We start from the raw sequence: 25,912 nt of genomic DNA, 5'->3' as shown, positions 1-25,912 counted from the left end.
TACCAACCGTTGCTAGACATATTATATATATTATATTATATTTATATATAAAATATAATATAATAATATTTTATGTTAATATTAAAAAAAAAAATATTTCTAACTGAATATATAAATTTCCATTTCATCATAATAGAAAAATTTATCTTACGACACTACAATAAACATAAAATTAATATAAAACAGATGCGTTTATTGTTTGAGATCAATAACGTATTTTGCGTCACAAGTATAAATAAGTGTTTTTCTTGTTTTATTAATTTACATAAAAAATTCCTTAAATTCATCATTATACTTTAATTATAAATTTTTATAAGGTCATATAATTCTATTATGATATAAATTTTACATGAAATAAATCTCCTTAGACCTAAAATTCTCATTATTGTTCTAAAACTAAATTATAATTAATAATTCCTGGTTTATTATCATCAAAAAAAAATATATTCAAAATTTACATTATTGATATATATTTTTTTCTACAATTTAAAAATTTGTTTAAAAAAATTATATAATTTTACTGTTTTCTTTTATCTCTGGGTATTAAAAATTTTATTACAAACTCAGAATTGTTGATAACTTTTAAAGTTCTGCATAATTTAAAAGAAAATTTTTTTTATTTAAGTTAAAAACAACGAATAGTGCTTTATACATTTGAGTGAATATAAAAATTATTTCCAAATCTCATTTAATATATTATTTACATCACATTAATTGAAAAATTATAATATTTCAAATTCAAAATTTAATCTACAGAATTCTATTTGTTCCATAAAGAAAATTTCATTTCCGGTAAGAGTTTAAAAATTCAAAAAATTGTATACCTTTAAAAACCAACAAATTAATTTTTTTTAAACAATCAACTTCTGAATATATTAAATTATTATTAAGAAAATTATTTTACAGGACGAAAATTATTTAAAATTATTAAAATTACTATTTATATGAAATAATTTCCTTAGACCTAAAATTCTCATTATTGTCCTAAAACTAAATTATAATTAATAATTCCTGGTTTATTATCATCAAAAAAAAATATATTCAAAATTTACATTATTGATATATATTTTTTTCTACAATTTAAAAATTTGTTTAAAAAAATTATATAATTTTACTGTTTTCTTTTATCTCTGGGTATTAAAAATTTTATTACAAACTCAGAATTGTTGATAACTTTTAAAGTTCTGCATAATTTAAAAGAAAATTTTTTTTATTTAAGTTAAAAACAACGAATAGTGCTTTATACATTTGAGTGAATATAAAAATTATTTCCAAATCTCATTTAATATATTATTTACATCACATTAATTGAAAAATTATAATATTTCAAATTCAAAATTTAATCTACAGAATTCTATTTGTTCCATAAAGAAAATTTCATTTCCGGTAAGAGTTTAAAAATTCAAAAAATTGTATACCTTTAAAAACCAACAAATTAATTTTTTTTAAACAATCAACTTCTGAATATATTAAATTATTATTAAGAAAATTATTTTACAGGACGAAAATTATTTAAAATTATTAAAATTACTATTTATATGAAATAATTTCCTTAGACCTAAAATTCTCATTATTGTCCTAAAACTAAATTATAATTAATAATTCCTGGTTTATTATCATCAAAAAAAAATATATTCAAAATTTACATTATTGATATATATTTTTTTCTACAATTTAAAAATTTGTTTAAAAAAATTATATAATTTTACTGTTTTCTTTTATCTCTGGGTATTAAAAATTTTATTACAAACTCAGAATTGTTGATAACTTTTAAAGTTCTGCATAATTTAAAAGAAAATTTTTTTTATTTAAGTTAAAAACAACGAATAGTGCTTTATACATTTGAGTGAATATAAAAATTATTTCCAAATCTCATTTAATATATTATTTACATCACATTAATTGAAAAATTATAATATTTCAAATTCAAAATTTAATCTACAGAATTCTATTTGTTCCATAAAGAAAATTTCATTTCCGGTAAGAGTTTAAAAATTCAAAAAATTGTATACCTTTAAAAACCAACAAATTAATTTTTTTTAAACAATCAACTTCTGAATATATTAAATTATTATTAAGAAAATTATTTTACAGGACGAAAATTATTTAAAATTATTAAAATTACTATTTATATGAAATAATTTCCTTAGACCTAAAATTCTCATTATTGTCCTAAAACTAAATTATAATTAATAATTCCTGGTTTATTATCATCAAAAAAAAATATATTCAAAATTTACATTATTGATATATATTTTTTTCTACAATTTAAAAATTTGTTTAAAAAAATTATATAATTTTACTGTTTTCTTTTATCTCTGGGTATTAAAAATTTTATTACAAACTCAGAATTGTTGATAACTTTTAAAGTTCTGCATAATTTAAAAGAAAATTTTTTTTATTTAAGTTAAAAACAACGAATAGTGCTTTATACATTTGAGTGAATATAAAAATTATTTCCAAATCTCATTTAATATATTATTTACATCACATTAATTGAAAAATTATAATATTTCAAATTCAAAATTTAATCTACAGAATTCTATTTGTTCCATAAAGAAAATTTCATTTCCGGTAAGAGTTTAAAAATTCAAAAAATTGTATACCTTTAAAAACCAACAAATTAATTTTTTTTAAACAATCAACTTCTGAATATATTAAATTATTATTAAGAAAATTATTTTACAGGACGAAAATTATTTAAAATTATTAAAATTACTATTTATATGAAATAATTTCCTTAGACCTAAAATTCTCATTATTGTCCTAAAACTAAATTATAATTAATAATTCCTGGTTTATTATCATCAAAAAAAAATATATTCAAAATTTACATTATTGATATATATTTTTTTCTACAATTTAAAAATTTGTTTAAAAAAATTATATAATTTTACTGTTTTCTTTTATCTCTGGGTATTAAAAATTTTATTACAAACTCAGAATTGTTGATAACTTTTAAAGTTCTGCATAATTTAAAAGAAAATTTTTTTTATTTAAGTTAAAAACAACGAATAGTGCTTTATACATTTGAGTGAATATAAAAATTATTTCCAAATCTCATTTAATATATTATTTACATCACATTAATTGAAAAATTATAATATTTCAAATTCAAAATTTAATCTACAGAATTCTATTTGTTCCATAAAGAAAATTTCATTTCCGGTAAGAGTTTAAAAATTCAAAAAATTGTATACCTTTAAAAACCAACAAATTAATTTTTTTTAAACAATCAACTTCTGAATATATTAAATTATTATTAAGAAAATTATTTTACAGGACGAAAATTATTTAAAATTATTAAAATTACTATTTATATGAAATAATTTCCTTAGACCTAAAATTCTCATTATTGTCCTAAAACTAAATTATAATTAATAATTCCTGGTTTATTATCATCAAAAAAAAATATATTCAAAATTTACATTATTGATATATATTTTTTTCTACAATTTAAAAATTTGTTTAAAAAAATTATATAATTTTACTGTTTTCTTTTATCTCTGGGTATTAAAAATTTTATTACAAACTCAGAATTGTTGATAACTTTTAAAGTTCTGCATAATTTAAAAGAAAATTTTTTTTATTTAAGTTAAAAACAACGAATAGTGCTTTATACATTTGAGTGAATATAAAAATTATTTCCAAATCTCATTTAATATATTATTTACATCACATTAATTGAAAAATTATAATATTTCAAATTCAAAATTTAATCTACAGAATTCTATTTGTTCCATAAAGAAAATTTCATTTCCGGTAAGAGTTTAAAAATTCAAAAAATTGTATACCTTTAAAAACCAACAAATTAATTTTTTTTAAACAATCAACTTCTGAATATATTAAATTATTATTAAGAAAATTATTTTACAGGACGAAAATTATTTAAAATTATTAAAATTACTATTTATATGAAATAATTTCCTTAGACCTAAAATTCTCATTATTGTCCTAAAACTAAATTATAATTAATAATTCCTGGTTTATTATCATCAAAAAAAAATATATTCAAAATTTACATTATTGATATATATTTTTTTCTACAATTTAAAAATTTGTTTAAAAAAATTATATAATTTTACTGTTTTCTTTTATCTCTGGGTATTAAAAATTTTATTACAAACTCAGAATTGTTGATAACTTTTAAAGTTCTGCATAATTTAAAAGAAAATTTTTTTTATTTAAGTTAAAAACAACGAATAGTGCTTTATACATTTGAGTGAATATAAAAATTATTTCCAAATCTCATTTAATATATTATTTACATCACATTAATTGAAAAATTATAATATTTCAAATTCAAAATTTAATCTACAGAATTCTATTTGTTCCATAAAGAAAATTTCATTTCCGGTAAGAGTTTAAAAATTCAAAAAATTGTATACCTTTAAAAACCAACAAATTAATTTTTTTTAAACAATCAACTTCTGAATATATTAAATTATTATTAAGAAAATTATTTTACAGGACGAAAATTATTTAAAATTATTAAAATTACTATTTATATGAAATAATTTCCTTAGACCTAAAATTCTCATTATTGTCCTAAAACTAAATTATAATTAATAATTCCTGGTTTATTATCATCAAAAAAAAATATATTCAAAATTTACATTATTGATATATATTTTTTTCTACAATTTAAAAATTTGTTTAAAAAAATTATATAATTTTACTGTTTTCTTTTATCTCTGGGTATTAAAAATTTTATTACAAACTCAGAATTGTTGATAACTTTTAAAGTTCTGCATAATTTAAAAGAAAATTTTTTTTATTTAAGTTAAAAACAACGAATAGTGCTTTATACATTTGAGTGAATATAAAAATTATTTCCAAATCTCATTTAATATATTATTTACATCACATTAATCGAAAAATTATAATATTTCAAATTCAAAATTTAATCTACAGAATTCTATTTGTTCCATAAAGAAAATTTCATTTCCGGTAAGAGTTTAAAAATTCAAAAAATTGTATACCTTTAAAAACCAACAAATTAATTTTTTTTAAACAATCAACTTCTGAATATATTAAATTATTATTAAGAAAATTATTTTACAGGACGAAAATTATTTAAAATTATTAAAATTACTATTTATATGAAATAATTTCCTTAGACCTAAAATTCTCATTATTGTCCTAAAACTAAATTATAATTAATAATTCCTGGTTTATTATCATCAAAAAAAAATATATTCAAAATTTACATTATTGATATATATTTTTTTCTACAATTTAAAAATTTGTTTAAAAAAATTATATAATTTTACTGTTTTCTTTTATCTCTGGGTATTAAAAATTTTATTACAAACTCAGAATTGTTGATAACTTTTAAAGTTCTGCATAATTTAAAAGAAAATTTTTTTTATTTAAGTTAAAAACAACGAATAGTGCTTTATACATTTGAGTGAATATAAAAATTATTTCCAAATCTCATTTAATATATTATTTACATCACATTAATTGAAAAATTATAATATTTCAAATTCAAAATTTAATCTACAGAATTCTATTTGTTCCATAAAGAAAATTTCATTTCCGGTAAGAGTTTAAAAATTCAAAAAATTGTATACCTTTAAAAACCAACAAATTAATTTTTTTTAAACAATCAACTTCTGAATATATTAAATTATTATTAAGAAAATTATTTTACAGGACGAAAATTATTTAAAATTATTAAAATTACTATTTATATGAAATAATTTCCTTAGACCTAAAATTCTCATTATTGTCCTAAAACTAAATTATAATTAATAATTCCTGGTTTATTATCATCAAAAAAAAATATATTCAAAATTTACATTATTGATATATATTTTTTTCTACAATTTAAAAATTTGTTTAAAAAAATTATATAATTTTACTGTTTTCTTTTATCTCTGGGTATTAAAAATTTTATTACAAACTCAGAATTGTTGATAACTTTTAAAGTTCTGCATAATTTAAAAGAAAATTTTTTTTATTTAAGTTAAAAACAACGAATAGTGCTTTATACATTTGAGTGAATATAAAAATTATTTCCAAATCTCATTTAATATATTATTTACATCACATTAATTGAAAAATTATAATATTTCAAATTCAAAATTTAATCTACAGAATTCTATTTGTTCCATAAAGAAAATTTCATTTCCGGTAAGAGTTTAAAAATTCAAAAAATTGTATACCTTTAAAAACCAACAAATTAATTTTTTTTAAACAATCAACTTCTGAATATATTAAATTATTATTAAGAAAATTATTTTACAGGACGAAAATTATTTAAAATTATTAAAATTACTATTTATATGAAATAATTTCCTTAGACCTAAAATTCTCATTATTGTCCTAAAACTAAATTATAATTAATAATTCCTGGTTTATTATCATCAAAAAAAAATATATTCAAAATTTACATTATTGATATATATTTTTTTCTACAATTTAAAAATTTGTTTAAAAAAATTATATAATTTTACTGTTTTCTTTTATCTCTGGGTATTAAAAATTTTATTACAAACTCAGAATTGTTGATAACTTTTAAAGTTCTGCATAATTTAAAAGAAAATTTTTTTTATTTAAGTTAAAAACAACGAATAGTGCTTTATACATTTGAGTGAATATAAAAATTATTTCCAAATCTCATTTAATATATTATTTACATCACATTAATTGAAAAATTATAATATTTCAAATTCAAAATTTAATCTACAGAATTCTATTTGTTCCATAAAGAAAATTTCATTTCCGGTAAGAGTTTAAAAATTCAAAAAATTGTATACCTTTAAAAACCAACAAATTAATTTTTTTTAAACAATCAACTTCTTAATATATTAAATTATTATTAAGAAAATTATTTTACAGGACGAAAATTATTTAAAATTATTAAAATTACTATTTATATGAAATAATTTCCTTAGACCTAAAATTCTCATTATTGTCCTAAAACTAAATTATAATTAATAATTCCTGGTTTATTATCATCAAAAAAAAATATATTCAAAATTTACATTATTGATATATATTTTTTTCTACAATTTAAAAATTTGTTTAAAAAAATTATATAATTTTACTGTTTTCTTTTATCTCTGGGTATTAAAAATTTTATTACAAACTCAGAATTGTTGATAACTTTTAAAGTTCTGCATAATTTAAAAGAAAATTTTTTTTATTTAAGTTAAAAACAACGAATAGTGCTTTATACATTTGAGTGAATATAAAAATTATTTCCAAATCTCATTTAATATATTATTTACATCACATTAATCGAAAAATTATAATATTTCAAATTCAAAATTTAATCTACAGAATTCTATTTGTTCCATAAAGAAAATTTCATTTCCGGTAAGAGTTTAAAAATTCAAAAAATTGTATACCTTTAAAAACCAACAAATTAATTTTTTTTAAACAATCAACTTCTGAATATATTAAATTATTATTAAGAAAATTATTTTACAGGACGAAAATTATTTAAAATTATTAAAATTACTATTTATATGAAATAATTTCCTTAGACCTAAAATTCTCATTATTGTCCTAAAACTAAATTATAATTAATAATTCCTGGTTTATTATCATCAAAAAAAAATATATTCAAAATTTACATTATTGATATATATTTTTTTCTACAATTTAAAAATTTGTTTAAAAAAATTATATAATTTTACTGTTTTCTTTTATCTCTGGGTATTAAAAATTTTATTACAAACTCAGAATTGTTGATAACTTTTAAAGTTCTGCATAATTTAAAAGAAAATTTTTTTTATTTAAGTTAAAAACAACGAATAGTGCTTTATACATTTGAGTGAATATAAAAATTATTTCCAAATCTCATTTAATATATTATTTACATCACATTAATCGAAAAATTATAATATTTCAAATTCAAAATTTAATCTACAGAATTCTATTTGTTCCATAAAGAAAATTTCATTTCCGGTAAGAGTTTAAAAATTCAAAAAATTGTATACCTTTAAAAACCAACAAATTAATTTTTTTTAAACAATCAACTTCTGAATATATTAAATTATTATTAAGAAAATTATTTTACAGGACGAAAATTATTTAAAATTATTAAAATTACTATTTATATGAAATAATTTCCTTAGACCTAAAATTCTCATTATTGTCCTAAAACTAAATTATAATTAATAATTCCTGGTTTATTATCATCAAAAAAAAATATATTCAAAATTTACATTATTGATATATATTTTTTTCTACAATTTAAAAATTTGTTTAAAAAAATTATATAATTTTACTGTTTTCTTTTATCTCTGGGTATTAAAAATTTTATTACAAACTCAGAATTGTTGATAACTTTTAAAGTTCTGCATAATTTAAAAGAAAATTTTTTTTATTTAAGTTAAAAACAACGAATAGTGCTTTATACATTTGAGTGAATATAAAAATTATTTCCAAATCTCATTTAATATATTATTTACATCACATTAATTGAAAAATTATAATATTTCAAATTCAAAATTTAATCTACAGAATTCTATTTGTTCCATAAAGAAAATTTCATTTCCGGTAAGAGTTTAAAAATTCAAAAAATTGTATACCTTTAAAAACCAACAAATTAATTTTTTTTAAACAATCAACTTCTGAATATATTAAATTATTATTAAGAAAATTATTTTACAGGACGAAAATTATTTAAAATTATTAAAATTACTATTTATATGAAATAATTTCCTTAGACCTAAAATTCTCATTATTGTCCTAAAACTAAATTATAATTAATAATTCCTGGTTTATTATCATCAAAAAAAAATATATTCAAAATTTACATTATTGATATATATTTTTTTCTACAATTTAAAAATTTGTTTAAAAAAATTATATAATTTTACTGTTTTCTTTTATCTCTGGGTATTAAAAATTTTATTACAAACTCAGAATTGTTGATAACTTTTAAAGTTCTGCATAATTTAAAAGAAAATTTTTTTTATTTAAGTTAAAAACAACGAATAGTGCTTTATACATTTGAGTGAATATAAAAATTATTTCCAAATCTCATTTAATATATTATTTACATCACATTAATTGAAAAATTATAATATTTCAAATTCAAAATTTAATCTACAGAATTCTATTTGTTCCATAAAGAAAATTTCATTTCCGGTAAGAGTTTAAAAATTCAAAAAATTGTATACCTTTAAAAACCAACAAATTAATTTTTTTTAAACAATCAACTTCTGAATATATTAAATTATTATTAAGAAAATTATTTTACAGGACGAAAATTATTTAAAATTATTAAAATTACTATTTATATGAAATAATTTCGGCATCTATATAGAAATAATCATTTAGTATTAAAAAATGATTTATATCTGTATTTTACTTTGTTCATTTATTGCTCCATTCTCATACACTTTTGGTAATGAAATATCATCAAAAATAACTGAACCACCTCCAGTAGAAGGTAAATACGATTTTCTTCAGAATTATTAAATTTCTTATTTGTTTTCATATATATAACAATTAAAGAAATATTTTTTTAAAAAAATTTTTTAGTATCTATTGAAGATTCCATTCGTAAAAAAGGATCTAATGAAATATCAATTCATGTTACTCTTAATAACACTGAAAGAGAATTCATTTTACAAACTGTCGATAATTTTGCTGGTAAAAATACAAAAGTTTGGATAGCTAAAAAAGTGAACGATAAATTTGTATACACTCTACAAGAAGATGTAAGAAAAATATATTTGAGGCAAAATTCCTGAAATGTCCGAACAAAAAATTAAAAGTTACTAAATTTTGTCCATACTTTCCTAAAATGTTGTCATTGTTGGTGAAAGCCTCGGTGCTGGCTATAGCCCTGGTGTTTTCACTGTGATCGAAATATATATCAAGCGGGAGGTTTGACGCCGAGGATGTGTTTGAACATTTGTGATAATTATTATCCAAATATACATTCACAACTCGACTGTCAATAAACCGGCTGTGTTCGGGAGAGGTTTTCTGTAGTTTTCCTCTCCCCTGGCCAAAAGTCCAGGCAAATGCTAGTGCTTCTAATAAAAGTCGGTCTACAGCCGCAATTTTAAGAGTTTGTTGAGTTCAAAGAGTTAAATAAAAGTTGTGAGCAAATTGTAAAGACACCTAAGGGGTATACAATGAAATCAATTTTAACTTTTAACTTTTATGTGTTATACTTATAAATATTGTCCATTGAAAAAAATTTTTTTTTTCAAAAAGTCAAAAATTAAAAACATTGTAATTTAAAAATTATTTTATAAAATTCAATAATTTATTATTTTTAGACTTTCACCAACAATGACAACATTTTAGGAAAGTATAGACGAAATTCAATAACTTTTAATTTTTTTCTTCGGACATTTCAGGAATTTTGCCTCATTTTGCTTTCTCGTGGAGAAAGCTTTGTAGTCCTTTCGTTTATAAAACTTTTCAAAGTGTCGGAAACAAATTTTTTTTTTTATAGAAACATGTTATATGAGATCCTGATCAATTGTCCGGATGTATGTATGTGTGTGTGTGGATCCCTTTTTTGTTTAGAAGATAACTTTAACAGGTTTTAATGGATTTAGATAAAATTTGGTAGGCTCATTTATCATATTAATATCTTAAATCTGACCAAAGGATTTTGAAAAATACCCAAAAAAAAATTTTATCGACTTTTTTCCAAAAATTTTTTTTTAATCGAAAAAATTTTTAAATAGAAAAATTTAAGGTTATATATAATAAAATCGTATTCCTTACGTCCAGACGAATCGATCGATATATATAAAGTATACATTTGAGGTAAATTTAAAGAATTAATGAAAGTTAAAAAATCAAAAATTCACATTTTGGCAATAAAATTTTGCTTTCTCCACAAAAAAGCAAATTTTTTTGCTGATCGTATAGAGGCAGCAAAATGTTAATATAATGAACATCTGAATTTACAACTTGTTTAAATATATATTATTTAAATATATTTATTAAATTTATTTATGTAACTTAAATAATTTAGTAAATAATGTATAAATTTTGATAAATAATAAAGTTTTTATATATTTTCTAAATCTTATATTTATAATTGAATATTTTTTACAGTTTATGAGAAAATCAAATAATATTTCCTTCTTTTACAATAATCAAACCGAATCTGAAGTATTTCAGACAGTAAGTGAAAATGGAGAATCACAATTTGTAAGTACTATAACTATTTCTTTAATATCAAACAAAATTCGTTAAGCACATTATTTTTATATTAAATAAAATCGGACAAGTGCGAGTTACACTCGCACTGAAATCGAGGGTTCCGTACTCGAAGCGAACTTATTTGGTATAAAAACAAATGTTTAAAAAATATGTGTTGTATGACAACTATTATAAGTGATACAAAAAGGAACAATTTTGTAAAATTCAAGAAAATTGTTCCTCTTCGTATCACTTATATTAGTTGTCATACAACACATATTTTTTAAACATTTGTTTTTATACCAAATAAGTTCGCTTCGAGTACGGAACCCTCGATTTCAGTGCGAGTGTAACTCGCACTTGTCCGATTTTATTTTTTAAAAAATATTTTACTAAAAAAATATAAGAAACATAATTTTATTTCAACTCGCAATATTTTTATTGTATTTACATTTTAAAAATATATTGAATATTAAATTTTATCTTTCTAAGTCAAAAAGAGATAAAACTTAAGATATTGATATAAGGCTAGTAGCTGCTTGTCAAGGAAAAATCGAAAGTTATCTAAAAAATAAAATTTGTTTATTAATTCCAGAAAAATCAACTCCAATCATCCTCGCTATATTTTTTTTGTAATCTACACGTAAAAATACGTCAAAATATATAAATTTGAATCACTGTAGAAAAACTTTTTTCGTTTTTTGCAGAAAAATACATTTTTTTCTGAAATTTATCATTTTTCTTCAAAAATTTGATAAAAATTGATCATCAACTCCAATCGCGCTTACATTTTTTCCCTGTATTTTTCACGCAAAAATTAAGTTTTACAGCAAGTATGAACAGTCTGGATTGAATATTGTGTGCGCTAGGGAGAATAAATCATTTTTTTCGAAATTTTTGATTTTTCCTTGACAACGCTATGTAAATTAATCCGAATCAAGTTCGCTATAATTTTCCTGTAATTTTCACGTAAAAATACGTAAGTGTGTCAAATTTGAGCTCTTTATGTCAAAAGATGTGGCCGCTAGGGGGGGGGTACATACTCATTTTTAGGTATTTTTCGTAAAAATTCATGGTTTTTCCTTGACAACGCTATGATAATCAACTCCAATCATGCTCGCTATATTTTTTTTGTAATCTACACGTAAAAATACGTTAAAATATATAAATTTAATTTCCTTTAAATAAAATTTTGTTCGTTTTTGGTGGAAAAATACATTTTTTTCCTAAAATTGTCATTTTTTCTTGAAAAACTTGATAAAAAGTTAATCATCAACTCTAATCGTGACCGCTTTTTTTCCCCTGTATTTTTCCCGTAAAAATACATTTGTATACTAAATATGATCTGTCTGGGTTGAATATTGTGTGCGCTAGGGAGAATAAATTATTTTTTTCGAAATTTTTGATTTTTTCTTGACAACGCTATCTAAATTGATCCGAATCAAGTTCGCTATAATTTTCCTGTAATTTTCACGTAAAAATACGTAAGTGTGTCAAATTTGAGCTCTTTATGTCAAAAGATGTGGCCGCTAGGGGGGGGGGTACATAGTCATTTTTAGGCATTTTTCGTAAAAATTCATGGTTTTTCCTTGACAACGCTATGTTAATCAATTCCAATCAAGTTCGCTATAATTTTCCTGTAATCTACACGCGAAAATACATATGTGTACTAATTTTCAGCCCTCCAGATAAATTTATGTGGCCGCTAGGGGGGGGGTACACGATTTCAAAAAAACCGATATTAATAGGGTTCCGAACCGAGTACGGAACCCTAAAAATATAAAATTTATATTTTAATAATAAATTTTTCTTTCAGAATAGCGTTATTAATTATGATCAAGTTGATAATGAACCAATCGATGTATCAAATTTAACAACGGTGTATCCAGAAATTTTAGTCTATGTTGATAAAACACTTTTTCGGTAAGTTTTTGACATTATTTTTAATTATGATATAGAAATAGTCATTTATATTAAAACAAATTTTTTTTAGACACTTTGATTATGATATTGAAAAAACTGTAATTTATACACTAACTCTTTGGAATGGAGTGGATCTCAATTATAGAGAATTACAAAATCCGTCAGTTCGTCTTAACATTGCAGGAATTGTATTGTGTCAGGTATTTTTCTTATACGAATTTATAATTAATGGAACTCATGAAAATCATCTAGAATTAGATTAAAAGTTATTTAACTCAAAAATCCAATTAAATTAATTAGATTTGATGATGATTCAAAAAAAGTGCATAGGTTTTTTATGTGATTTTTTAAGATCATTATTTTTTCAACAAATTCTAATGTATTTCTTTTAAATTTAAAGGATCAACATTCAGAAAATGATCCATTTAAAGTAGATTCAGAAAAACTGGACGAATTTGGTAAATTTATGTACAATCAAGATCAATTCAAATTGGGAAAGGATTACGATATTGCTGTATTATTAGGTGCAAATCCATTCTTCATAGCGGGCCTTGCAGGTATTATATCTTCTTTAAATTGATATAATATATGCTTTTTTTACATATTAAATTTACTGACGAGGTGACAAATTTTCAAGGTTTGGCATCTGTGGGAACTACTTGTGTTAATAACACTAATGAACAAAAAATAGATTCTACAGCGATAATTTGGGATAATACTGGTTTTTCTGGAATAAGCGTAGCTTCACATGAATTAGGTCATTTGTAAGTATGCATTGTTTTAGATTAAATATTCAAAAATTATGATATATTTTATATATTAATGTTTTATTTTATAAGACTCGGAGCTCCTCATGACGGTGAGAAAAATGATTCAACAGCGAAGCACTGTTCTGTTTATGATGGCTACATTATGACCTATATGCATATGGACGAAAAACAATATTACTTTTCCACGTGTTCTAAAAAAATTATGTCTAACTATCTCAGGTTAGTTTTTATTTATTTATTTTAAAAAATAAAAAAAACGTTTTTATGACACTATTTAAAATTTGATAAACTTTTCAATTCGTTTATATTTTAATGCAATAAAAAAATGTATGAATAATTTCATTAATTAATAAAAATGAAAATATTTTTAATTTTAGAAGTGAGGGTCCTAAATGCATTCGTAATAATCCATTGGTTAATGAAGCTAATGAACAAATGTTAAGAATTTTGCCTGGTAAATTTATGACAATAGACGAACAATGTCGAAAATATGGATTTCTCCGAGCATATGATGTAAGTTTTAAAAAAATGCGCAAATACCACAATATCTTTAAGAAGATAAAGAAAAATCTAATTAGCTTGATATCAATACAAAACTGAATGAATTATAAATTAATAAAAATTTATATGATTTAAATAATTTTAATTTATTTAAGGTGAATCCAGACTTTTGCAATGACATGCGATGTAAGAGGGAAAAGACGGGTTTTAGATATAGTTTTATTGCAGCACTTGAAGGAACGCCTTGTTACATAGGAAAAGTAAAAAATTTATGACTATCAATTAATATTTTAAGTTATTAAAATATTTCATGAAATGTTCTTTAATGAAAAATATATAAATTTCAGTATTGTTTGAGAGGAGAGTGTGTTGAAGTAAATTTCAACACAACTGAAAATAATAATTATTTAAAAGAATTATTTCCATCACTTTCTCAACATCCTACATTTAATAAATCTGCAACAGAGCAGTGCATAGAATACGGATTAGAAAATGTTACCGAAGTTAGTTTAAACAATTACTTATGAAGATTTAATATCAATACAAATTTGAATATTTATTTCTATTTTAATTATTGTTTTAGGCCTCTTTTGAAAACTGCAAAGTAAATTGCCTGTATCAGAAAAAAGGACTCCCAAACTACAAGGTTATAGAGGCTCATTATGGAACTTTGTGCAGTAATGGTGGAATAAGAAATATTTTAATTTACAATTTAGAAATTTTTTATTTAATAGATTTCAAAGTCTCTGATTAAAAATTTCAAAAATAATTATGATTACTATTAAATGAGAATTATGATTTAATACTTAATTTTAATTTGTTATTAACAATTTTCAAGTATTGCCATAACAGAAAGTGTATTGGTATGAATAACAGTGAAATAACTGATAATGTTGTTACTGATTCGAATAATACTTCTTCTATTATGCCTAATAAATTTAAATCTGCTGATGAACAATGTAAAGAAGCTGGAACGATAGGATTTTCAAATGTTAGTATTCAAATTAGCAAATTAAATATTTAATTTTTTCGCATTTCAAATGATGTTTAAAATTATTTTATTTGTCTGTACTTTAGAAAACTATTAAGGAATGTGTCTTAAGTTGCAAAACTAAAATGGACATCAAAATTGATATCAACCCATATGATTCTTCATCTATGAAGGAAAATATTAATGATACAAGTGACATTTACAGAAATGTAACAGCACAAGATGGATTTCCATGCCAGGAGAATGGGGTAAGAAAACTTTTAACTTTTCAATTCACACAATTTATAATTATTTATAATAAATAAATTTTATTAATTTATTTATATAATTTATCTAAATACGCTATTTAACAGAAAGTTTTGTGTATTTCAGTACTGTCAAGATGGAAAATGTGTGAATATGACAATTACTGATACCAAACCAAGCTCTACTGATTTTCCTTTACCCGAGGAAAATTCTGTTGGTCTTCCAAATGATACAACAACTCCTCACAGTTTAACAAATTTTACTGATGTTAAATCTTTAAATGATAAGATAACTACTCCTGAGGTGGATGTAACAACTCCAAAGTCAATTGCTAACGATGATAGTCAGATTGATGATGACAATAATAATAATGACAGTCCAATTTTTGATGCTAGTGGTTTAATTAAGCAAATTAAAGCGTAATTTCTCATTGTAATATTATTATACTTATATGCGAATATGTACTATTTTATTTATTAAAAAAAAAGTTTGTAAAATTAAACCAATTTTTAATTAATAATATATTTCAATATAATTAAATAGTTAAGGTTATTTTTTTTAGCTACGAAGAAGGTTAATTTATTAAAACACTTGTGTTTACTATACTAAATCAATATAGGATCTTTACTAGTTTCAAAATATATTGTTAACTACTTTTATTTATTTTACCTATAAATATGTCACAACGAATGTACTGACATGGTTAGCACTGCAATGGTAACCATTGTTACCATTTGCATTTTAAAGAAAAATATTACAATTATTTATAAAAATATTTAATAATTATATTGATAATAAATTAGGATTCTTTATTTTTAGTTAATAAATAAAGTTGTTAATATTAAAAATTGTTTTTAATTTATAATCGAATTTATAAATTGTCTTTCCTAGATCCTTTATCATTTATAAGGTATTCCATGCCAAATCAGACACTATTTTGTAGTTATAAAATACTGATTAATCAACATTTTTAGCATTGTGAAAATGGTCAATGTGTATCAAATCAAAACACAACTTCGCTTTTGAATCAACAATTTGAATGGGCTGAGCAACTTTGTAAAATCAGTGGATTTTTAGGTGCTTTAAAAGTATGAATTTAAATAATATATTTATTTGAATGCATTTATTGACAGGATTATGTAATTTATGTATGTTCTTTATTAGGTCTCTGCTCATGATTGTATTTTGAAGTGCACGATGCCTATTTATAGTTTATCCGATAGTTTGGAATAGAAAATTTACTAGATTAAATGAAAAATATTGGTTCAAAATTAAGTTTTAAAAATCAAAGAACTTATGCATGAGATAAAATAATAAAATGTTCATGTTCTCTGAAATCAACACTGGTCCTCATAGGATTCAAAAAAAGACTAAAAATGAAAATAATTAATTAAAAAGTTGGATAAACAGACTTTTCCACCTGGTCCACCTATATATGATTGTGATGAAAGTCCATCGTATGATGGATCTTATCTAAATAAGATAAACAAGGAAAAGTAAACACCTATGGAATTTATTGGAAATTATTTATCTAATATGACGCAAAAGCTAATTTTTCATTTAAAATAAATAATAAAAAATTAACATCCCGTGTGGAAAAGTGATGTGGGCCCCCAGTGGGGGCCCTTATGGATCGCCCTCATGCCATGAGGGGCGCATATGGATGATCCATAGGGGCCCCTCATGGAAACGACATGCTCATCGATGAGGGCGCCCTTATTGGCCCTCACGTTTGCTCTCATCTTGCCCTCAAGTTTGCCATAATGTTTTTTAATCAATAATATTAATAATAAAAGTTAATTAATAATAAATAAGCTTAAGTTATGAATAAATACCATATTTATTTAATAATTATTCAATTTTAAATTAAATTCTTACTCAAATTGAATTTATTAATTAACGTTCTAATTAATTAACTGTCGGATATAATTAAAAGTAATAATAAATTAATTAATTAAAAAATTAAAAAATATGTAATTTATGCATACTATTAACGGATGTTTTCATTTTTCAATTAATTCATACATAGAATTAATGATTAAACGCAAACCTGAGAAATAAATAAATCTAACGCATGGGGGGAATCGAACCTACGACCTACGGACTATGAGTCTAACGCTTTACCAACTACGATACGCACGCTACTTCAAAACGAATGCTAACTTCTTGATGCTATTTAAACTTCAAAAATACCTAACAAAGAAAAGTGCTTAACATCATTTAGTTAAAGTTAAGATATTATTATATTTTCCTATCAAATGCAATTTATAAAATATAATTAATTATATGATTTATGATTATTATCATGAATCATCTCAGGTGAATTTTCAAAAAAAGTATAAATATATTTTTATTAAAAACGCGTTTTTCGTTGTTCTGAATCATTGGAAACATTCATTTTTTTTTACGAAAAAATATTTGAATTTTGGACTTAGAAAATTTTGCTAATCGATCATGAGGGCGATCCATGCGGGGCCCCTACGTTGCCCCTCATGGATTCGCCATATGGATCAGCCCTCATGAGCCCCCGCCGGGGGCCCCGAACCCTTGAGGGCAAGATCGTGGCTTTTTCCACAGGGGATTACAAAAAATTATTGTAGACATAAATGATATAAATTCAAAAATTTTAAGTATATCAGTACTTAAACCTAAGTTTTTCTATTAAGAAAATCTCTTTCTACATTTTGGTAAGATTATAAACAAATATCAATAAAAAAAAATTTACTAACTAAACTATTTCTGTTCTCTTTTATTAAATTTTCAAAGCTGTCAAACTAACCTATTTTCCGTGCAACTCAACTTGAATACTAAATTCCTTCGTAAATAAAAAAAAATTTCATAAAATAATTGTCAAAAATGAACTGTACATATATTAAAAGTCATTATTATTAAATATCAGATTTTTCAAAAAATAGGCCGCAGCGACTATAGGTGAAATAAAATGGAATGACCCTAATATTAAAAAATCGGACAAGTGCGAGTTACACTCGCATTAAAACCGAGGGTTCCGTACCCTTAAACCTAAAATTTAAGGGGGTTAAAGTGTCACATATAACGAAATATTATCAGTTTTTCCTTGAAAACGCTATGATAATCAACTCCAATCGTTCTCGCTATATATTTTTTGTAATCTACACGTAGAAATACGTAAAAATGTATAAATTTGAATCCCTTAAGATAAAATTTTCTTCTTTTTTTATTCGAAAAATCCATGATTTTTTCTAAAAATATGTGTTTTCCTTAAAAACAATATGATCATCAACTCCATTCGTGCTCGCTATATTTTTTCTGTAATCTATACGCAAAAAACGTATGTATACCAAATATTAACTGTCTTGGTCAAATAGTGTGTGCGCTAGGAGGATTAAACGCTTTTTTTCAAAATTTTTGATTTTTCTTTGACAACGCTATGTAAATCGATCCGAATCATGTTCGCTATATATTTCCTGTAATTTTTACGTAAAAATACATAAGTGTACCAAATTTGAGATCTCTATGTGAAAAAATGTGGCCACCAGAGGGGGGGGGGGGTACATAGTCATTTTTAGGGATTTTTCGTAAAAATTCATGGTTTTTCCTTGACAACGCTATGATAATAAATTCCTATGAGATTCGCTATATTTTTCCTCTAATCTACACGCCAAAATACATATGTATACCAAATTTCAGCCCTCTAGATAATTCGTCTAGATAAATATATTCAAAATTTACATTATTGATATATATTTTTTTCTACAATTTACAAATTTGTTTAAAAAAATTATATAATTTTACTGTTTTCTTTTATCTCTGGGTATTAAAAATTTTATTACAAACTCAGAATTGTTGATAACTTTTAAAGTTCTGCATAATTTAAAGAAAAATTTTTTTTATTCAAGTTAAAAACAACGAATAGTGCTTTATATATTTGAGTAAATATAAAAATTATTTCCAAATCTCATTTAATATATTATTTACATCACATTAATCGAAAAATTATAATATTTCAAATTCAAATTTCAATATATCGAGCAAGTTTTACGTAAGCTAAACACGAAAGTTAAGAAAAATAAACATTTATAAAATTATTAAAAACAATTTATTCAATGTGATGTTATCAGTGTCTCATCTAATGAAAAATTAAATGTTGCACTATCAAAATAATCTCAATTACATTTAATAAATTTAACAAAGGAAAATAAACACTAAAATTATTTAGAATAATCAACTTCTGTTTATATTAAATTATTATTAAAAAAATTATTTTACAGGACGAAAATTATTTAAAATTATTAAAATTACTATTTATATGAAATAATTTCGGCATCTATATAGAAATAATCATTTAGTATTAAAAAATGATTTATATCTGTATTTTACTTTGTGCATTTATTGCTCCATTCTCATACACTTTTGGTAATGAAATATCATCAGAAATAACTGAACCACCTCCAGTAGAAGGTAAATACGATTTTCTTCAGAATTATTAAATTTCTTATTTGTTTTCATATATATAACAATTAAAGAAATATTTTTTTTAAAAAATTTTTTAGTATCTATTGAAGATTCCATTCGTAAAAAAGGATCTAATGAAATATCAATTCATGTTACTCTTAATAACACTGAAAGAGAATTCATTTTACAAACTGTCGATAATTTTGCTGGTAAAAATACAAAAGTTTGGATAGCTAAAAAAGTGAACGATAAATTTGTATACACTCTACAAGAAGATGTAAGAAAAATATATTTGAGGCAAAATTCCTGAAATGTCCGAACAAAAAATTAAAAGTTACTAAATTTTGTCCATACTTTCCTAAAATGTTGTCATTGTTGGTGAAAGTCTAAAATTAAAAAATTATTGAATTTTATAAAATATTTTTTAAATTACAATGTTTTTAATTTTTGACTTTTTGAAAAAAAAATATTTTTTCAATGTACAATATTTATAAGTATAATACATAAAAGTTAATAGATGTATAATGATTTTTAAAGCTTTTTTGACGGGCTACACGTTAGTGACAAAATTTTTTTATTAAATTAAAATTTGACCTTGAAATTCAAGGTCAAATTGTTAATTTCCGTATATCTCAAAATCCGTTTTTTTTATATTTTTTTTTAACTATCTGAATGGAAAGCTTGACTAATTTTCTATAAAATATGTAACTTTCAGAGTGGGATCTTTCATAGTTTTTGAGATATAAACAATTGATCACACGCGCGGCGTGACGGCGCGCGATTAGAGTGCGCGCGTGTGATCAATTGTTTATATCTCAAAAACTTTAAAAGATCCCACTCTGAAAATTACATATTTTATAGAAAATTAGTCAAGCTTTCCATTGAGACAGTTAAAAATTTTTTTAAAAATCCGATTTTGAGATATACGGAAATTAACACTTTGACCTTGAATTTCAAGGTCAAATTTTAATTTAATAAAAAAAATTTTGTCACCAACGTGTAGCCCGTCAAAAAAGCTTTAAAAATCATTATACATATGTTAACTTTTATGTATTACCGATGATATAGATCGGAAGGTGAAGCGCCTTGACTTGCGATCACTGAGGTTAAGCACAGCTGAGTACGGTTAGTACTTGGATGGGTGACCGCCTCGGTGCTGGCTATAGCCCTGGTGTTTTCACTGTGATCGAAATATATATGAAGCGGAAGGTTTGACGCCGAGGATGTGTTTGTACATTTGTCATAATTATTATCCAAATATACATTGACAACTCGAATGTCAATAAACCGGCTGTGCTCGGGAGAAGTTTTCTGTAGTTTTCCTCTCCCCTGGCCAAAAGTCCAGGCAAATGCGAGTGCTTCTAATAAAAGTCAGTCTACAGCCGCAATTTTAAGAGTTTGTTGAGTTCAAAAAGTTAAATAAAAGTTGTGAGCAAATTGTAAAGACCCCTGAGGGGTATACAATGATATCAATTTTAACTTTTAACTTTTATGTATTATACTTATAAATATTGTACATTGAAAAAAATTTTTTTTTCAAAAAGTCAAAAATTAAAAACATTGTAATTTAAAAAATATTTTATAAAATTCAATAATTTTTTATTTTTAGACTTTCACCAACAATGATAACACTTTAGGAAAGTATAGACGAAATTCAATAACTTTTAATTTTTTGTTCGGACATTTCAGGAATTTTGCCTCATTTTGCTTCCTCGTGGAGGAAGCTTTGTAGTCCTTTCGTTTATAAAACTTTTCAAAGTGGAGGAAACAAATTTTTTTCTTTATAGAAACATGTTATATGAGATCCTGATCAATTGTCCGGATGTATGTATGTATGTGTGTGTATATGTGTGTGTGTAGATCCCTTTTTTGTTTAGAAGATAACTTTAACAGGTTTTAATGGATTTAGATAAAATTTGGTAGGCTCATTTATCATATTAATATCTTAAATCTGACCACAGGATTTTGAAAAATACCCCAAAAAAAATATTTTATCGACTTTTTTCCAAAAATTTTTTTTTAATCGAAAAAATTTTTAAATAGAAAAATTTAAGGTTATATATAATAAAATCGTATTCCTTACGTCCAGACGAATCGATCGATATATATAAAGTATACATTTGAGGTAAATTTAAAGAATTAATGAAAGTTAAAAAATTCACATTTTGGCAATATAATTTTGCTTTCTCCACGAGGAAGCAAATTTTTTTGCTGATCGTATAGAGGAAGCAAAATTTTATTATAATGAACATCTGAATTTACAACTTGTTTAAATATATATTATTTAAATATATTTATTAAATTTATTTATGTAACTTCTATAATTTAATAAATAATGTATAAATTTTGATAAATAATAAAGTTTTTATATATTTTCTAAATCTTATATTTATAATTGAATATTTTTTACAGTTTATGAGAAAATCAAATATTACCTTCTTTTACAATAATCAAACCGAATCTGAAGTATTTCAGACAGTAAGTGAAAACGGAGAAACACAATTTGTAAGTACTATAACTATTTCTTTAATATCAAACAAAATTCGTTAAGCACATTGTTTTTATATTAAAAAATATAAAATTTATATTTTAAAAATAAATTTTTCTTTTAGAATAGCGTTGTTAATTATGATCAAGTTGATAATGAACCAATCAATGTATCAAATTTAACAACGGTGTATCCAGAAATTTTAGTCTATGTTGATAAAACACTTTTTCGGTAAGTTTTTGACATTATTTTTAATTATGATATAGAAATAGTCATTTATATTAAAACAAATTTTTTTTAGACACTTTGATTATGATATTGAAAAAACTGTAATTTATACACTAACTCTTTGGAATGGAGTGGATCTCGATTATAGAGAATTACAAAATCCGTCAGTTCGTCTTAACATTGCAGGAATTGTATTGTGTCAGGTATTTTTCTTATACGAATTTATAATTAATGGAACTCATGAAAATCATCTAAAATTAGATTAAAAGTTATTTAACTCAAAAATCCAATTAAATTAATTAGATTTGATGATGATTCAAAAAAAAGTGCATAGGTTTTTTATGTGATCTTATAAGATCATTATTTTTTCAACAAATTCTAATGTATTTCTTTTAAATTTTAAGGATCAACCTTTAGGAAATGATCCATTTAGAGTAAATCAAAAAAAACTGGACGAATTTGGTAAATTTATGTACAATCAAGATCAATTCAAATTGGGAAAGGATTACGATATTGCTGTATTATTAGGTGCAGATCCATTATTCGAAAAGGGCCTTAACGGTATTATATCTTCTTTAAATTGATATAATATATGCTTTTTTACATATTAAATTTACTGACGAGGTGACAAATTTTCAAGGTATGGCATTTGTGGGAACTGCTTGTGTTAATAACACTAATGAACAAAAAATAGCTTCTACAGCGATTATTTTGGATAATACTGCCTTTTCTGGAATAAATATAGCTTCACATGAATTAGGTCATTTGTAAGTATGAATTGTTTTAGATTAAATATTCAAAAATTATGATATATTTTATATATTAATGTTTTATTTTATAAGATTCGGAGCTCCTCATGACGGTGTGAAAAATGATTCAACAGCGAAGCACTGTTCTTTTTATGATGGCTACATTATGACCTATGTCCATATTGACGAAAAACAATATTACTTTTCCACGTGTTCTAAAAAAATTATGTCTAACTATCTCAGGTTAGTTTTTATTTATTTATTTTAAAAAATAAAAAAAACGTTTTTATGACACTATTTAAAATTTGATAAACTTTTCAATTCGTTTATTTTAATGCAAAAAAAAATGTATGAATAATTTTATTAATTAATAAAAATGAAAATATTTTTAATTTTAGAAGCGAGGGTCCTAAATGCATTCGTAATAATCCATTGGTTAATGAAACTAATGAACAAATGTTAAGAATTTTGCCTGGTAAATTTATAACAATAGACGAACAATGTCAAAGCCGAGGATATCTCCGAGCATATGATGTAAGTTTTAAAAAAATGCGCAGATACCACAATATCTTTAAGAATATAAATAAAAATCTAATTATCTTGATATCAATACGAAACTGAATGATTTATAAATTAATAAAAATCTATATGATTTAAATAATTTTATTTTATTTAAGGTGAATCCAGACTCTTGCAAAACCATACAATGTAAGGGGTTTGAGCCGTGGGCTACAGAATTTTCTTTTGCAGCACTTGATGGAACGCCTTGTTACATAGGAAAAGTAAAAAATTTATGAATATCTATTAATATTTCAAGTTATTAAAATATTTCATGTTCTTTAATGAAAAATATATAAATTTCAGTATTGTTTGAGAGGAGAGTGTGTTGAAGTAAATTTCAACACAACTGAAAATAATAATTATTTAAAAGAATTATTTCCATCACTTTCTCAACATCCTACATTTAGTAAATCTGCAACAGAGCAGTGCATAGAAGTGGGAATAAAAAAAGTTACCTTTGTTAGTTTAAATAATTACTTATGAAAATTATAGTAATGATACAAATTTAAATATTTATTTCTATTTTAATTATTGTTTTAGGCCTTTTTTTTAAACTGCATAGTAATTCTACTTCCTCCTCGGATGTTTTAGTTGCTCCATTAGATGGTAAAACAACTCCCGATAGCATTACAATTATCAATAATGTTGAATCTGCTGAAAACATTAATACTCCTGTTGTTGAAGTTACGACTCCTATGGTTAAAGTAACTACTCCTGTTGATGAAGTAACAACCCCGGTTGTTGAAGTTACTACAGCTGTTGTTGAAGTGCCAGTTCAAAATACAACCGACTATTATTATGATTATTATGATTATTCTGATATTTTTTATTGATGTTAACTTATTAACGTCTTTAGAATTATCCAACCTTATGTGCTATGAGTTGCTATAAGTTACCAAATAATTTGACAACAAATCTTACAATGAATGCTCCAAATGGTTTTCCATGCAGTAATAATGGAGCAAGTTTTCCTTTTAATTTTCTTCTCGTTTTAAATTATAATTATTATATTGAAATATAACATTTTTTTCAGATTTGTTATAATAATACTTGTATCCATCAAAATCAATCTAAGGGAAAAAATTAATATATAGAAATTTAAGAAAAAAAAATATTTTAAAAATTATATTTAGAAATTTATCTTTGCGTAATTTCTCATTGTAATATTATTATACTTATATGCGAATATGTACTATTTAATTTATTAAAAAAAATTTGTAAAATTAAACTAATTTTTAATTAATAATATATTTCAATATAATTAAATAGTCAAGATTTTTTTTTAACTACGAAGAAGGTTAATTTATTAAAACATTTGTGTTTACTATACTAAATCAATATAGGATCTTTACTAGTTTCAAAATATATTGTTAACTACTTTTATTTATTTTACCTATAAATATGTTACAACGAATGTACTGACATGGTTAGCACTGCAATGGTAACCATTGTTACCATTTGCATTTTAAAGAAAAATATTACAATTATTTATAAAAATATTTAATAATTATATTGATAATAAATTAGGATTCTTTATTTTTAGTTAATAAATAAAGTTGTTAATATTAAAAATTGTTTTTAATTTATAATCGAATTTATAAATTGTCTTTCCTAGATCCTTTATCATTTATAAGGTATTCCATGCCAAATCAGACACTATTTTGTAGTTATAAAATACTGATTAATCAACATTTTTAGCATTGTGAAAATGGTCAATGTGTATCAAATCAAAACACAACTTCGCTTTTGAATCAACAATTTGAATGGGCTGAGCAACTTTGTAAAATCAGTGGATTTTTAGGTGCTTTAAAAGTATGAATTTAAATAATATATTTATTTGAATGCATTTATTGACAGGATTATGTAATTTATGTATGTTCTTTATTAG

General features: G+C 22.7%; 3 protein-coding genes across 31 annotated transcripts; all 3 read left to right on the top strand.

The window, feature by feature from the left end:
• Positions 1-625: 625 nt before the first annotated feature.
• Positions 626-15,081, top strand: LOC127280345 (venom metalloproteinase 3-like). 28 transcript variants are annotated; one of them, XM_051303284.1, is made up of 13 exons: positions 626-792; positions 9,223-9,412; positions 9,505-9,683; positions 11,047-11,142; positions 12,950-13,056; positions 13,127-13,256; positions 13,457-13,613; positions 13,694-13,820; positions 13,896-14,045; positions 14,204-14,339; positions 14,483-14,587; positions 14,675-14,830; positions 14,911-15,081. In XM_051303284.1, exons 2-13 carry the CDS (start codon positions 9,310-9,312, stop codon positions 15,079-15,081), a joined length of 1,617 nt encoding a protein of 538 aa, XP_051159241.1. In that variant the 5' UTR covers positions 626-792; positions 9,223-9,309. The 28 variants fall into 28 exon arrangements, with proteins under 28 accessions (XP_051159241.1, XP_051159253.1, XP_051159240.1 ...); XM_051303283.1 differs by lacking the exon at positions 626-792 and adding an exon at positions 1,220-1,386; XM_051303282.1 differs by lacking the exon at positions 626-792 and adding an exon at positions 1,814-1,980.
• Positions 4,060-25,596, top strand: LOC127280347 (A disintegrin and metalloproteinase with thrombospondin motifs 1-like). 2 transcript variants are annotated; one of them, XM_051303300.1, is made up of 13 exons: positions 4,060-4,356; positions 19,815-20,004; positions 20,097-20,275; positions 22,411-22,503; positions 22,611-22,717; positions 22,788-22,917; positions 23,119-23,275; positions 23,355-23,481; positions 23,557-23,706; positions 23,862-23,997; positions 24,141-24,245; positions 24,328-24,483; positions 24,565-25,596. In XM_051303300.1, exons 2-13 carry the CDS (start codon positions 19,902-19,904, stop codon positions 24,613-24,615), a joined length of 1,494 nt encoding a protein of 497 aa, XP_051159257.1. In that variant the 5' UTR covers positions 4,060-4,356; positions 19,815-19,901; the 3' UTR covers positions 24,616-25,596. The 2 variants fall into 2 exon arrangements, with proteins under 2 accessions (XP_051159257.1, XP_051159258.1); XM_051303301.1 differs by lacking the exon at positions 4,060-4,356 and adding an exon at positions 19,447-19,585.
• On the top strand, positions 15,176-16,066 carry LOC127280350 (uncharacterized). The gene is made up of 3 exons (XM_051303303.1): positions 15,176-15,318; positions 15,405-15,566; positions 15,691-16,066. The coding sequence occupies exons 1-3, from the start codon at positions 15,193-15,195 to the stop codon at positions 15,985-15,987; spliced, it is 585 nt and encodes a 194-aa protein (XP_051159260.1). The 5' UTR covers positions 15,176-15,192; the 3' UTR covers positions 15,988-16,066.
• Positions 25,597-25,912: the final 316 nt, after the last annotated feature.

The sequence above is a fragment of the Leptopilina boulardi genome, unplaced genomic scaffold, assembly GCF_019393585.1.
Source record: "Leptopilina boulardi isolate dan_hultmark-lab unplaced genomic scaffold, ZJU_Lbou_2.1 LbouV2_237, whole genome shotgun sequence".
In the NCBI taxonomy this organism is placed as follows: Eukaryota; Metazoa; Arthropoda; class Insecta; order Hymenoptera; family Figitidae; genus Leptopilina; species Leptopilina boulardi.
Note: the sequence above shows the minus strand (reverse complement) of the source record. Positions and strands in the feature narration are given on the sequence as shown.